A 17,291-nucleotide genomic window follows, 5' to 3' on the forward strand; every position below is an offset into this window, starting at 1 on the left:
ACTGAATAGGAGTCAGTAAAAAGGAAAAGTAGTCTATCTATCTATCTATCTATCTATCTATCTATCTCCCTATCTATATCTATCTATCTATCTATCTATCTATCTATCTATCATCTTTGTCATATCTATCTTATCTATCTATCTATCTATCTATCTATCTATCTATCTATCTATCTACTGTATCCATCTATATAGCTCATATCTATATACTGTATCGATATCATATATGTCTGTCTATCTATCTATCTTCATCATCATCATCATCATCATCTATGTCATATCTATCTTCTTTATGTATTTATTTATTTCTCTCATATCTATATAATGTATCTATATCATATTATATCTATCTATCTATCTATCTATCTATCTACTGTATCCATCTATATAGCTCATATCTATATACTGTATCGATATCATATATGTCTGTCTGTCTATCTATCTATCTATCTATCTATCTATCTATCTATCTATCTATCTATCTTATCTATCTATCTACTGTATCCATCTATATAGCTCATATCTATATACTGTATAGATATCATATATGTCTGTCTATCTATCTATCTATCTATCTATCTATCTATCTATCTGTTTTTATGTCTATAAATGTCAAATCTATTTGTCTACTTAATATATCTGTCATATATATTTAATTTATCTCATATCTGTAGTCTGTAATGTATCCATACTATATATGTCTGTCTGTCTATCTATCTATCTATCTATCTATCTATCTATCTATCTATCTATCTATCTATCTACTGTATCCATATATACTGGCAGGAAAAATAGGACCGAATAGGAGTCAGTAAAAAGGAAAAGTAGTCTATTTATCTATCTATCTATCTATCTATCTATCTATCTATCTATCTATCTATCTATCTCTCTATCTCTCTCTATCTCTCTCTCTCTCTCTCTCTCTCTCTCTCTATCTATCTCTCTATCTATCTATCTATCTATCTATCTATCTATCTATCTATCTATCTATCTCTATCATCTATCTATCATCTATCCATGTGTCCGTCTATCTCTATCTATTGTAGCTATCTATTTATCCATTACAAAGCCTCACAATAAAAGCTAGCATTATTTCCAATACACATACATATCATGGCAAATAAATTTTCAGTTAAAAGCAAGTATTTATGTTTTTCTATTGGATTTTCAATAGAACTGCATGCGGGAAGATCAAAAATATTCATGCTCATTTTATTTCCTCAGAAGAAATTCATGTGACTAATATAATGTAAATCAATGACCTCAAACAAGCGGTTCATGGTCTATTTCCTGCTCTCGCTTTTTAATTATTGCCTTAGCAGTGTATCTCCAGACAATGCAGCAATGTCTTATATCGCTGCTGGAGAAAAACACTTTCATGAGGAGATTCCTCAGAAGAAGTATGCCGTAACTTAGAGGATCCTACATTTTCTACCAGACCTTTGTCACTAGCCCTGAAGTGTAACTGATAGTGAATGCGCCATATTGTGTCTAACACGTTGTACAGTGTATTAACATGTGCTAGCTTTATTACTTTTTACCATATTTATTTGCAAAGTGTTACAAAAAATGACACAAAACTGGCCCATGTACTGACACTAACACCCTTATGTGGGTTCACACTGAGTGTACCCCAACCCTACTATGTCTGTAACTCAGCAACTTCCTCCTCCTTTTTGGGGGCATACAATCTGTTTGCAGAATGTAAATGTCTGTCTAACCTGCTGCAACATCCCAGACTGGTGTTCACTACTGATCTGACTATTTTAAGAGGACGTGTCATGTCCTCATGAAAGTGCGGTGTTATATACCACTAGAAAGTCGACAGTGCACTGAATTCAGCGTACGGTCAGCTTTCCTGGTGTGCCCTGGTGGTGGAGCTTTTGTTGACATTAGTTTCGGATCTGATATATTCCCATTGTCAGAAGGGTGTTCCCCATAGCTCAGTGTCATCGCTGTGAGGAATGCCCTCCCTCCTTTCCCCGACTGTACTATAACATAGCCTTGTACTGTCAGAGGGGCGTTGATGATGCTGAGCTGTGAGCAATGCCCCCCCAGTACAAGCCTATAGATGAGTACATTCGGGGGGGGGGGGGGGGGCATTCCTTATAGCCCAGCGAAGATGCTGAGCTATGAGGAACACCCTACTGACAGTGGGGAGATTTCGGTACCGAAAATAACGACACCGATATCTCCACCATCGGGGTACATAAAGGGAAAGCCGACAGTGCACTGAATTCAGCACAATGTTGGCTTTCTACTGGTATATAAAAGAGAGAAAAATTTCTACTGACCACCTTCTGCACATGCATGCTTAGCTCAGCAGAGTGTGTATGTGTTCAGACTATGGAGAGGGGAATAAACTGTTACCAGACATCCAAAGCAGTGGTCTATTTTTTCCCGAGAACAAAGACATTTGTGTGATACCAGTGGTCTGTGCGCATCTACGTACCGCAGGTCCCATCATGCATGGCCATTAACTTACCTGCCTGTTCCCTGATCCTCCACAATACTGTGATATACACTTCCTGAGGCTGCTGGGTCTGACCAACAGGTCACTACCACTGCAAAATGTAGCAATTTGGTGTTCTAACTGCCGCAAAGTCCAGTATGGTTGCCACTTAGGAGCCCATAGAAGTAGCTCTATACCAAACCAGTGTGTCCGCAAGTCGACAACCCACGATGACTTACTGTATGATGATGTCCTTCAGAGTTCCCGTATTCTTGACTGTAAGAATAAAGCTTTGAAGTATGCTAGTCTGTAAAAAAAATACTGACTCTTGATAGAAATTTTAAAAGACAAGTGTAAAAAAAAATGATGTTTACATAAACTTTATCAAAAATAAATATTCTTCAATAAAAACAGAATACAGTCCCAATGCAGAAAGGAATGCTTTTCTTACCTATACAGACTATATCCATGAAGCCGTACATGCCGTAGCAGATTTGGAACAGTAAATCCTGTCGCTGCCATTTGGCCGAGGGGCTGAGAGAGGACCAGATTAACCAGGATATGCTGGCGATGAGGAAGAGGGAGCCCAGGATTATAGCTGCTATCTGGACCTTCTCGATCACAGTCAAAGAAATGGCCTGCCACTGCAATGCAGATTAAAAAGCTGTCAGGAATGCACAAGTATCATTACCTCCTACCTGATGCTTTATATTCCATCCAGAGACAGAAATGCTTCACCAGTCTATTGTCATATTTATTGCATCAAACAAAGTTTTCATGTATTTGTAGGAAAACAAGCGCCTTTATTTCCTAAATGAACAATTTGCATAATTCATGCCTCCAAATGGCTGCATGCTGCCTCCTGAATAGTAATCTACTTGCTGAATCAGGAATATTTCTGAATCGTATCAACACAATAGAACCATGTTACAGCGAAAGAGATACTGCATGCCCAGGACATCTATGGATTCTGTCCAGTGTGGACGATAACGGATGAGGATGACACGGACATGGATCCTTGAGTCTATACTGTATTGGGGGTCTGGATCTGACCTCAGGTATAACACCTTTGGTTCATCTTATTTTATAGGCTTCAAATATCAATGTAGATAGACATCCCCCTTTGTTCTCTAACCCACAGTGATTATACAGGGAACAATACATGGCGGCCACTGAAATGGTTATCCCAAATGAATGGTTCTGTCATCTAGTTTTTCAAAGTGATCCCCAGCAGGGGGACCTACTTTCTACGATGGTTATATGTCCTAATACAACATATGAAAATAAGTTGTTTTTTCAAAAGAACAAAAAATGACCAGATGTAAAAAAAAAAAATGTTACCCAATGAACCAGATCAGTGCTCTCATCTGTTCTCAGGCAGAAGGACCAACAACTGACTGTAACGGAAGGCTTTTCAGACCATCTTCAACATTTCCACCAGCTCCAACCCATTGCATCCTTCAATAGGAGATGCTGCACTGATGCCAGCACAGCTGGAATTTTTGTCACCATTCCCATGCAAGTATTTTTGTTAGTTTCAAGACAATTATTCTCTCAATTGTCAGTCCTGAGCTGGATGAAAAAAGACAGGGGCCGCCCACCTGACAGTATAGAGCATACTGGTGCTGAAACTAATAACACTGATTACTCAGGAATGGTGGGGGCTAGAGAAATAACTCGATCTGTGTCAGAAGCAGTAGAGCAGCATCTATTGAAGTATGTAAAGATTTGGTAAAGGTGGTAAAATGTCCTCTTTAAGGTTCTGTTCACATCAGTTTGAAGCTTCAACATTGTATTTTTTGATGAAACATAATTGAGCTATGTGCAGTAATATTTTCCCAGTCAAATCCAAGGCCATCGCAGAGGAACCCAAGAAATCAATGAGCTCCAATGTACCCCAATGGTATCAACTGAACAACAGATTCAGCAGAGTATTTTTGCCAAAATTCAAACGTAAAAATAGTCTATAAAGGGCTAAAAGCAACTACCCATTACACTAATACTTGGAAGCCCCTGAGGGTGGGACTCTCATCTCGAAGATAGTACATCGGGGATGTGTGAAGTTGGTTATAAGAGATCACTATATCATAGGCTCAGATCACATCTGCATTCAGGGATTCTGTTCCCTGCGCCTCATGAAAAATGTGGCAAGCACTTTTCTCTCCGCATTTTTCATGTGGAAACCGAATGGAAACCACATGCACCCCATTATAATCTATGGAGTCCGTGGGTTTCCTAAAGTTAATGCTTTTTTATGTGGATTAGGTTTCTATTCGGGGGGGTCTCCAAGCGGACCCCCTGAACAGAAACCCAAACGCAGATGTGAACCAGGCTATAGTTACATGACAATAAAAACCTGGCTCTGCTTTTCTTGCTTTATAATTCCTTAGATTTAACACATACAGTAATAGAGGGGAAAAAAAGGAAGTCAGCCAGGTACCGGTAGCAGGAAATAATTTCCAACAACATTTAAAAAAATAAAAAAAAGATTCAGAATGATCTCAGATAAAATGTTCCAAGCCTGTGAGTCATTGGACACGTGAAGCATTTCTGGGTAAACATTGTGTAGTCAGATTGCTCACCATGTAAGCAGGTACTGACTCACCGTCTATGAATGCCTATTCCATTATAGAGCTCAAGGCTCAGAAAGTCCATTTTGTAACACATAACATTTTGTAACGACGTACATAAAAAAACAACTAAAACATAATTCCCACTTACGCCTTCCTAGGAAAATTGTATTGAAGTAGATGACTGTTTTTATCCTACCCGGCAAGTCCTTCCTGTGCAAAGACCTTTACAGCAACGGATTTCATATATATACAAACTGATATGCTTAGCTGGTGACTGCAGGAGGCGCTATCTACCCTGACATTTTGGAGTTCTGCAAGGCACTTAGAATGTTAAAAAATTCTATATTTTACAGTGTTGGCCAAAAGTATTGGCACCCCTGCAATTCTGTCAGATAATGCTCATTTTCTTCCAGAAAATGATTGCAATCACAAATTCTTTGGTATTATTATCTTCATTTAATTTGTCTTCAATGGAAAACCACAAAAAGAATTGTCAAAAAGCCAAATTGGATATAATTCCACAGCAAACATAAAAAAGGGGGTGGACAAAAGTATTGGCATTGTTTGAAAAATCATGTGATGCTTCTCTAATTTGTGTAATTAATAGCACCTGTTACTTACATGAGGCACCAATAGCACCTGTTACTTACATGAGGCACCTAATAGGTGGTGGCAATAACTAAATCACACTTGCAGCCAGTTGAAATGGATTAAAGTTGATTCAACCTCTGTCCTGTGTCCTTGTGTGTACCACATTGAGCATGGAGAAAAGAAAGAAGACCAAAGAACTGTCTGAGGACTTGAGAAGCAAAACTGTGAGGAGGCATGAGCAATCTCAAGGCTACAAGTCCATCTCCAAAGACCTGAATGTTCCTGTGTCTACCGTGTGCAGTGTCATCAAGAAGTTTAAAGCCCATGGCACTGTAGCTAACCTCCCTAGATGTGGACGGAAAAGAAATATTGATGAGAGATTTCAACGCAAGATTGTGCGGATGGTGGATAAAGAACCTCAACTAACATCCAAACAAGTTCAAGCTGCCCTGCAGTTCAAGGGTGCAACAGTGTCACCCCGTACTATCCGTCGACGTCTGAATGAGAAGGGACTGTATGGTAGGATACCCAGGAAGACCCCACTTCTTACCCAGAGACATAAAATAGCCAGGCTGGAGTTTGCCAAAACTTACCTGAGAAAGCCAAAAACGTTTTGGAAGAATGTTATATGGTCAGATGAGACAAAAGTAGAGCTTTTTTGGGAAAAGGCATCAACATAGAGTTTACAGGGAAAAAAAAGAGGCCTTCAAAGAAAAGAACACGGTCCCTACAGTCAAACATGGTGGAGGTTCCCTGATGTTTTGGGGTTGCTTTGCTGCCTCTGGCACTGGACTGCTTGACCGTGTGCATGGCATTATGAAGTCTGAAGACTACCAACAAATTTTGAAATATAATGTAGGGCCCAGTGTGAGAAAGCTGGGTCTCCCTCAGAGGTCATGGGTCTTCCAGCAGGACAATGACCCAAAACACACTTCAAAAAGCACTAGAAAATGGTTTGAGAGAAAGCACTGGAGACTTCTAAAGTGGCCAGCAATGAGTCCAGACCTGAATCCCATAGAACACCTGTGGAGAGATCTCAAAATGACAGTTTGGAGAAGGCACCCTTTACATCTCAGGGACCTGGAGCAGTTTGCCAAAGAAGAATGGTCTAAAATTCCAGCAGAGCCTTGTAAGAAACTCATTGATGGTTACCGGAAGCGGTTGTTCGCAGTTATTTTATCTAAAGGTTGTGCTATCAAGTATTAGGCTGAGGGGGCCAATACTTTTGTCCGGCCCATTTTTGGAGTTTTGTGTAAAATGATCAATGATTTGACTTTTTTTTCATTCTCTTTTGTGTTTTTTCATTGCAAGCAAAATAAATGAAGATATTAATACCAAAGAGTTTGTGCTTGCAATCATTTTCTGGAAGAAATTGAGTATTATCCGACAGAATTGCAGGGGTGCCAATACTTTTGGCCAACACTGTATCTTCCCTTTTTATATTGATTGAGTGAGAAGACTCTAATGTCAAAGGGATGTGAATGCAGAACGTATCACCCCCTTTAAGGATAAGGCACCACGTTGCAGTACACAGCTAAAAAATGCTCCACATTGCATCTTTTTCTGCAGTGTTCTTCATAGCGTTTTTTTGCGGCATTTTTCTTTACATTTTTTCTTCCCCTATTAAAACTATAGGGAAAACACAAGCATTCCCACAGATAAATTTGGCATGCTGCGTTTTTCAAAAACAATTTTTTCTGCTGCGTTTCCACAAAAGGAAAAATTCTGCGCTTCTGTAATGTGGGGCCGCAGCGAAAAAGGTGTTTCTCTGCAAATTTTTCCTTCAATTATACCTATAGGGAAATCGCCAGCTTTTCTGTAGGTATAAGTGACATGCTGCTATTTCCAAAAACACAACGGTTTTGGAAACCGTAGCATTTCTGCTGTGTGTATTTTTCTGCAATGTGTTGGTGGGATTTGCCTCTTTGCAGTGACAATAAAATGCTGTGTTTTTTGCAGTGGCGTTTCTGTTGCGGCCAAACTGCTGCCCTGGCGTAAATGAGTAATGAAAATCAAAATTGGCGTTGTAGCGATTACATTGTTTTAAGCGTTGTATAAGTACATTGCTTGTTCTCCTCATCCTCCTTTGCACTTTTTTCTCAAACTCTGCCAATGTGTGAGAACAGTCAGTTAACGGTTAACTTCAAGACAGAATTTACACGTCACTTTTTTGCTGAAAAACTGCAAGCAGTTTTTATTTGCAATAATGAACAGCACATTACCCTATATTCACACATCCACATTACATTCAATGCATCCGAACAGAGGCTATTAAAATGAACATGTCCTATTTTTTGGTTTAGTTTTCATGAATCCCTCCATATACTCAAATATATGAGGGATCTGTGAAAACAAGCGTCCTTAAGTGCAAAATGGGTGTGAAAAATGGACGTTATTTCACCTGTATGCTACTGGCCATTAAAATGAAAGCATCTGTATTACCCAGTGACATTATTATTATTTATTATTATTATTATTATTATTATTATTATTTATATAGCACCATTAATTCCATGGTGCTTTACATTTGGGGGCTACATACAATACACAGAATATACAGGTAGATATAATACTAACAATGACCGACTGGCACAGTGGGGTAGAGGGCCCTGCCCGCGAGAGCTTACAATCTATGGGGGAAGGGGGTAGAGACAGAAGAAGAGGGGGAGACTGTACAGATGGTGGTGTGGTGATAGTGTTATTGGAGGTTGTAGGCCTTCCTGAATAGATGAGTCTTCAGGGCCTTCTTGAAGCCTGTGACTGTGGGGGTCAGTCTTATGTGTCGTGGTAAGGAGTTCCAGAGTATGGGGGATGCACGGGAGAAATCTTGCAGATGGTTGTGTGAGGAGCGGATGAGAGCAGAGCGGAGTAGGAGTTCATTGGAGGATCTGAGGTTACGTGTGGGCAGGTAGCGGGAGATTAGTTCAGAGATGTATGGAGGGGACAGGTTGTGGATGGCTTTGTATGTTAGCGTTAGTAGCTTGAACTCAATTCGCTGGGCTATGGTTAACCAGTGAAGGGACTGGCAGCGGGGAGCAGCTGATGAAGATCGGGGGGTGAGGTGGATTAAGCGAGCAGTGCAGTTTAGGGTGGACTGGAGGGGGGTGGGGGTGTTAGCTGGGAGCCCATGGAGAAGGGTGTTGCTGTAGTCTAGGCGGGAGATTATGAGGGCCTGGACGAGCATCTTGGTAGTTTCCTGGGTGAGGAAGGGGCGAATTCGGTGGATGTTCTTGAGCTGGAGGCAGCAGGAGGTGTTAAGGGCTTGAATATGTGGCTTGAAGGATAGGTCAGAGTCCAGGGTTACCCCAAGGCATCGGGCCTGTGGGACAGGCGTAATTGTGGATCCATTAACTTTGATAGATGGGTCAGGTGGAGGGGCCATACAGGATGGGCTGAAGATGATAAACTCTGTTTTCTCCATGTTGAGTTTGAGAAAGCGGGAGGAGAGGAAGGAGGCTATGGCCGTTAAACAATCTGGAACTCTGGCCAGCAGAGAGGTAATGTCTGGTCCAGAGATGTAGATTTGGGTGTCATCGGCATAGCAGTGGTACTGAAAGCCATGAGATTCAATGAGTTGGCCCAGGCCAAGGGTGTAGATGGAGAACAGGAGGGGTCCTAGGACGGAGCCCTGGGGGACACCTACAGAGAGAGGGCGAGGTACATGTGCAGTAACATGCACTACTTATTACTGCAATTAAAAACCGCAAAAATGTGCTGTGTACATGCAGCCTAAGGCCGGGGCCCCACACAGTGAAAATACTGCAATTTGTCCAAAATGGAAAAGGCATGGCAAAAACTGCGGCACTTTACAGTATCTGCAAAGTGGATGGGTTTCCGGATAATCCCATCCACACATTGCAGAAAAATATCCACAAAGCATGTCAATTCTACCTATGGAAATATTGGCGTTTTCCATATAGGTATAATAGGGACAGAAAGTCCACAGAGGAAAACTGTGGACTTTCTGTGAACAGTGCTGTGGAAAAAAACAATGCATTCCTACATGGATAAATACGATCGGGGGGGGTTGGCATAAGCTGAATAATGCCCACAGTGATGTCACAGTACTGGGGTAATGCACACAGTGATGTCACAGTACAGAGATAATACACACAGTGATGTCACAGTACAGGAATAATACACACAGTGATGTCACAGTACAGGGATAATAAACACAGTGATGTCACAGTACAGAGATAATATGCACAATGATGTCACAGTAAAGGGATAATGCCCACTATGACACCACAATGAATAATTGGCACACAAAAAGATCAATGTGTACACCGTGACATCACAGCAAATGAATAAAGTAATGATGTCACATGCAGATATTATGATGTCCTAGTCAGGGTGCTAGTATTGATAGGCTAAACTACCAACCGCTCTATTTTTGCAAGATCAACTCCAATAGCTGACATGAACAGAAGTAGTAAAGCTCCTCTAATTCGGGGAAAAAATAATAATTGAATTCCTATAAAAGTAAATATGTAACAAACTATGTATTTCATTAATGATACGACTATGATTGTATAATATAATTTAAAATATTGACCATTTTATTTTGAAGCCAGACTTGGACTCGGTAACCTTGTTCCAACTCCATTTAAAATGAGTTCCGACTCTGACTCTACAGCCCTGGTCCCAGGAAAGAAATGGAGGTGCATTTAGTTTTTAGCATCCCCTTCCATCATTCATGGTTATCACTTATTGCATCCTAGGTCTCTAGGTCTGGGGGTAAATGGCCCCCCCTTAGTTGTTGGCCCCTAGTAGCTTCTATATCTGCTACCCTGTCAGTTTGGCCTATAGGTTTGCTGTGTACCAGACAGATCTAGCGCCGTGCTGCGTTTCTTTTCATGTTGAAGCACTTGCTTTAATGTCCTGTGACAGGTATGTAATGATCTGAGCATCTCATGACAATTTTTCTTGTACTCTTCTCCTGACTGATATTTTTCATTACCTTGTGAAGGACTTATTTGAGTATTCAGAATATTCTCATCGTGTCATTTTTTTCCCCTTTTTTATTACCAGGAATCTGATGAATCAGCAGTTTGATATATCGTTTTTTTATGTTGTTCTGACGCTTCAGACAAAAACATTTTAGGAGGTGTCGGACAGCGAGCTTCTTGTGCATAACACATTATGGAACATCTTCGAGAGAGGTGTCACTAATGTACGACAGCAAACAGCAGTAAGTGGCTTCATGTGCAACATATTCCTCCAAAACTGTGAGACATCTTTATGCAAACATCACACATCTGTGACCAAAAAAAACACCGCCTTAAGATCTTCCTCTTATTACATGATTTTCGTTATGTTAGAATTTATTTGCTAAGTGATTTATCTAGGAAACTGCTGGGGAAGAAACTAGATTTACTTATGTATTGTGCATGAACTAGATGTGAGATAAATGGTGGTCTGTATGATTATCATACATACCCTGTTTCCCCGAAAATAAGACGGTGTCTTATATTAATTTTTGCTCCCAAAGATGCGCCATGTCTTATTTTCAGGGGGTGTCTTATTTTTTTTTTCAAAGAATTCACATATATTGCTAAATATAAAAATTAACATTTATTAATTACTGTACAAGTATAAAAATATTTTTAAAGATTTGTAGAGCAGGCGATTTTGGACACAGGGATACCTAACATGTACAGTATGTGTTTCGCAGTATTTACATACATTTATATGTGTTCTAGGGAAATGGGTTGATTTGAATTTTTAACACTTTGATATATATATATGTATATATATATATATATATATATATATATATATATATATATATTTTTGCATTTATTAACCCCCTGTAATACATTACAGACAGGCAACCTGCCTTCAAAAGAAATGACGATTTTTTGCATTGCATTTGCAAAGGTCTGATCACTAATGCAATGCATTAGTGATCAGACCTTTGCAATTGCATTGCATTGCAAAAAAAATCGTCATTTCTTTTGAAGGCAGGTTGCCTGTCTGTAATGTATTACAGGGGGTTAATAAATGCAAAAATATATATATATACATATACATTTCTATGCAGCCTGCAAAAGAAAAGCCCTGCAGACAGGCCGGGGAGCCTTTACAAGGCTCCCGGCTGTCATGCCAACGTGACGTCGGCCCTGGAGCATGCTCCAGGTGCCGGCGATCACCGGCGCCAGAAGGGTTAATGCCCACGGTCGGTGTGGGCACTGACCGGAGGCATTAGCGCTGGATGACTGCTGACACCAGCAGACACCAGGCGGCTATGGCGGCCAGCCGGGAGTCGGGCGGCTGCCATAGCCGCCTGGTGTCTGCTGGTGTCAGCAGACATCCAGCGCTAATGCCTCCGGTCGGTGCCCACACACGCTCCCATAGAAATGAATGGAAGCGCCCGGCATGCCGATTAACCCCCCGTTTGCCAGCTACTTCCATTCATTTCTATTCACTACTGTTTTCAATGGAAGATGGTGATAGGTGCTTCTTTTTTCCCGGGTGCTGAAATAAGAAGTGTCCTGCTTGATATTGTCATGGATTCCGCTGCCAATTTAGCTGCAAAAGACCCTCTCATGTTCCTCTCCTCTTTCCGTAGTATGAATGGCTCCTTAGAATTGACAAGAGTAATAATTACATCCAGATGTCAATTACAGGAGGAATAACAGATGAATCTCATGAGGCACACTTTTAACCATTTAATGACTGGGCCCTTTGCCCTGGTTCAGTGCACAATTGCAAAAGGCAAAAAGGGGGATGCCCATGTGTACGAAGACTGACTTGTGTGAATGATTATACTTAATAAAACTTATTAAATATTATTTGTCCGATCAACACCTTCAACTTCACCCTGCCCTTATCCGCTCTTCACATAACCGCCTCAAAGACTTCTGTGCATCCCCCATACTTTGGAACTTATTGCCACGATTCAAGAGGGCCCTGAAGACTCACCTCTCCAGGAAAGCCTATAACCCTGCACCACCATCTGAACACCTTCTACCTTCTCCTACTGTCTCTATCCCCCCTTCCATCATAGATTGTAAGCCCTTTATCCCACTGGTCATTGTTAATATTTTAATTGTTTTGTGTATTGTATGTAAACCCTTAAAATGTACAGGGAATTAATATAATAATGTACAGCACCAGGGAATTACTATAATAATGTGCAACACCATGGAATTAATATAATAATGTACAGTGCCATGAAATTACTATAATAATGTGCACACACTGGGTTGGTAGTACCAAGCTAATTGGCTAGTGACACATGAGGAGGTACCCCTATGAAAAATTGCTAAAACATAGCTTTTAGTAGTCCAATTAAAATCTCCAAAAGTCGTTCCCCCCACAAATAAATAAAAGAAAATACAGAGGGTGGGGGTTGTGTATTCTCACAATCTCCCAACCCTATGTTTAAGACAGGATGACAACTGAGGGGAGGGTAAGAGTATCTCTAGTTATTTCTGTGTTATTGCCTATGAAATCACACTGGCGATATACTGACACCAGAACTCATATGAGACCCCCACTCCGTTTCCCCTCTGACACTCAATAAAGAACCTATGCAGTCCTAACCTATATGGCAATGGTCGGTCAGGTGTTTAGTGGTGATAGCAGGGATACATTGTAATCCCAAACATCATTTGTGGGTAGTATCCAACAAAAATTCTGTACCACCTCTAGCCTTTGGAACCCCCCACTGTGAGCTTCCTATTATAGACCCTCCAATCAATTGAGGGGGGCTCTCTATTACTGGGGGAATTATGATCGGGCTGCATAGATTCAGTAAAACAAGCCCCGGCACTGGTCACAGCCAGGGGCTTTACACTGGATATTACGGTCTATCCCTCTACGCGTTTCATCTATGACTCCTCAGGAGAGTGATATCTATATTTCAATAGAGCGTCAAAAATAATAAATTGCGGTTAAAACCACAAAGACTGCAGCCCTGATGGTGGGCTGCAGAGTGCAAGCGAGTCCGACGCTGACTGCTGTTTTAGCTGCGTTTATAAAGCCCGAGATCCGGTCTTCGCTCCTCCCCCTGAAGACCCGCCCACCACAGGCCGACCATCAAGGATCATGCTGGTCGGACAACGTCATAGTGGGCGTGGCTGGGGAGGAGTCTCATTATTCGCACAATCGCCGTACCAGTCTATGAAGAAAACCAGCATAATGGATCACTGAACAAGTGAGTGTAACAGAAGGTAAGTACCTCCTCGATGAACGCTCCGGACAGATGAAACAATAATCATGGGGGCTATAGTTACAATGTATCTACATCCACCTCAATGATCATTAAAGTGTCCATAAGTGGATACATAAACTAATCGTGGCCGTTTACATTGTATGGATCTCGACATAGTCACATTCCATATCCATTCATAATACAGAGGTCAAGGACATGACGGGCCTACCGTATCCCATCATGACCGTGTTGAACAACTGTTCAACATCAAATGATGTCTAGCAGTACCTCTTACCTGTTTATTGATTCACGGTCGTGAGTATGATGATCATTGCTGTGTTGCTCATGACCGCAGGTCAGATGTGCCTACTACTATACTATTGTGGGTACCAGATGTACTAATCCCTTCAGGTCTTTTAGAACCTGTTCATATTTATGCAGACGTGTAACCCCATTCCGAACCAGTTCTCAACAATGTCAGAACAATTACATTCGTTCCCATATATCCGGGGACCCTAGTCATATCTATAACCTATGGGCTATCACCCTTATCAACGGTCAATTAATCACACTCACTGGCGTTGTCGATCAATTGGTAATATCGCCATCAGCCAGTTAATACAGCTACCCATAAGTATGGGCTATCATCCCTCTCTACGTCCAATATATGCAGTGTATGTTTAATATCACTCACGCTGCTGGTGGTGGTTTAGATACACAAACAACGTTTCTGTCCCCTGTCATCGTCACCCCACATGGATCAAGTATAGGGTGACTAGTTATGGATGTCAGTTCATACACTATTGCATATATATGGCGAACAAATGTACGATTTCCTAGCCGATGGAAATATCGATCGGTTGCTAATGTCGCCATCACACCGTTCTTACAGCTGTCCATAGGCCTCTGTATTGTATAATAATTATGTGTGGGGACCCAAATTCTTAAATTCCCCTATGCCCTCACTGATCCCTGTTCATAATATGGGGTGAACCCTTGAGATGGTAGTTATCGTTCCACCCCAATTATGTTGGTGTTCGACTCTTATATATGCCCCTATCTAGTATAAATATCCATGCCATCTCCTTGGAGACGTCCCACCATACACCCACTCTACAAAAAAGGGAGAAAGGATATGTTATCGTTTAGGCCCCTAGGTCTAACACAGTTAAACCTAAAAATCCACTGCGCCTCTTTACGCAGAATAGTTCTGTCCCACTCACCTCTTCTCTCATCTTTATGAATACATTCCATCCCTTGAAATTTGAGGCAGAAAACATTTCCTCCATGGGCATTGCGAACATGGTTCGCCACAGGTGTATCAGTGCCCCTCACCACATCTTTTCGAGGATGCGTCTCCGAAATTGTCTTTTGGTCTTTCCCACATAGTTTAACTCGCATGGACATGAGATGACATAGACAACACCCTCCGTGTTGATTCGTCTGAGTTCTGGTGTCAGTATATCGCCAGTGTGATTTCATAGGCAATAACACAGAAATAACTAGAGATACTCTTACCCTCCCCTCAGTTGTCATCCTGTCTTAAACATAGGGTTGGGAGATTGTGAGAATACACAACCCCCACCCTCTGTATTTTCTTTTATTTATTTGTGGGGGGGGACGACTTTTGGAGATTTTAATTGGACTATTAAAAGCTATGTTTTAGCAATTTTTCATAGGGGTACCTCGTCATGTGTCACTAACCTACTATAATAATGTACAGCACCAGGTAATTAATATAGTAATGTACAGCACCAGGGAATTAATATAATAATGCACAGCACTAGAGAATTAATATAATAATGTACAGCACCATGGAATTACTATAATAATGTACAGCACCAGGGAATTAATATAACAATGTACAGGACCAGGGAATTAGTATAATAATGTACAACACCAGGGAATTAATATAATAACGTACAGCACCAGAGAATTAATATAACAATGTACAGCACCAGGGAATTAATATAATAATGTACAGCACCAGGGAATTACTATAATAATGTACAGCAGCAGGGAATTAGTATAATAATGTACAACACCAGGGAATTACTATATTAATGTACAGAACCAGGGAATTAATATAATAATGTGCAGCACCAGGGAATTAGTATAATAATGTACAACACCAGGGAATTACTATATTAATGTACAGCACCAGGGAATTAATATAATAATGTGCAGCACCAGGGAATTAGTATAATAATGTACAACACCAGGGAATTAATATAATAACATACAGCACCAGAGAATTAATATAACAATGTACAGCACCAGGGAATTAATATAATAATGTACAGCACCAGGGAATTACCATAATAATGTACAGCAGCAGGGAATAAATTTAACAATGTACAGCACCAGGGAATTAGTATAATAATGTACAACACCAGGGAATTAATATAATACGTTCAGCACCAGAGAAATAATATAACAATGTACAGCACCATGGAATTAATATAATAATGTACAGCACCAGGGAATTACTATATTAATGTACAGCACCAGGAAATTAGTATAATAATATACAACACCAGGGAATTAATATAATAATGTACAGCACCAGAGAATTAATATAACAATGTACAGCAGCAGGGAATTAATATAATAATGTGCAACACCAGGGAATTAATATAATAATGTACAGCAGCAGGGAATTAATGGTGCTCTAAACATAAGTAGTAATAATAGTAGTGGTTCTACCTAAAACCAAGATTTTCCCTGGTTTATGAGCAGGCACATTTTTGTCATTTTTTTTTATTAATGTAATTTTTATTTTTAAAACCTTTTTTTCATTTTTTTTTTTTTTTTTTTTGTATTTCTGTATTCGCCTCAAAATACTGACCAAAAAGACGGCTCCCATTGAAATCAATGGGAGCCGCTCAGTTCTTTTTTTTTTCTAGGAGCCGGCTTGTTCCGGCTTCCGGAAAAAGAAGCGAGGTGCTCATTCTTCAGGCCGTTTCACCTCGCAATTCGGCCTGAAGACACTCCCTCCTCCCGACTAGGCCCATTCATTGGGCCTAATCCGGAGCGGATTGCGCCACTGCAGTGCACCGGTATTCAGTCACGGCTACCCGTATTTTGGACCGGAACCTCAGCGGTCCAAAAAAAGCCCTTTTGAACTTACCCTGAGTGTGCCTGTAGCTCAGCACCCTTGCCTATCGCTGTAGCTGCACACGCAATGTCATTGAAACACTGCATACACGCTGCGTCTTACTCTTCCCTATTGGGGTGTCAGCTACAACAGGTAAGGGGCAGAGCTTAGTCTCAAGGCAAGGGGAGAGCTGAGGTAAGTGGGTGGTTTAGAACAGGTTACATGATTTATATATATTGGCTCCTCCTGCTCTTTAGCATGTCAGCTGCAGATCGGCCACCATGTTCAAAACAACAGGTTCCTTTTAGTAATAGTCTTCTGTCCCACCAATTTTATGGTAAAATCACCTTAAGGCTGAGGCCCCACATTGTGAAAACTCTGCTTTTTACAGTCCCTGCAAAGTGGATGGGATTCTGGCTA

At 40.7% G+C, this 17,291-nt stretch overlaps 1 protein-coding gene across 1 annotated transcript in view; it reads right to left on the reverse strand.

The window, feature by feature from the left end:
- MARCHF9 (membrane associated ring-CH-type finger 9) overlaps window positions 1-17,291 on the reverse strand; it is a 193,045-nt gene that overhangs the window by 11,794 nt on the left and 163,960 nt on the right. Inside the window, exon 4 of the mRNA XM_075265686.1 lies at window positions 2,904-3,096. Within this exon, the coding sequence (XP_075121787.1) occupies window positions 2,904-3,096 (193 nt within the window). The remainder of the gene's footprint in view (window positions 1-2,903; window positions 3,097-17,291) is intronic.

The sequence above is a fragment of the Leptodactylus fuscus genome, chromosome 2 (assembly GCF_031893055.1).
Source record: "Leptodactylus fuscus isolate aLepFus1 chromosome 2, aLepFus1.hap2, whole genome shotgun sequence".
In the NCBI taxonomy this organism is placed as follows: Eukaryota; Metazoa; Chordata; class Amphibia; order Anura; family Leptodactylidae; genus Leptodactylus; species Leptodactylus fuscus.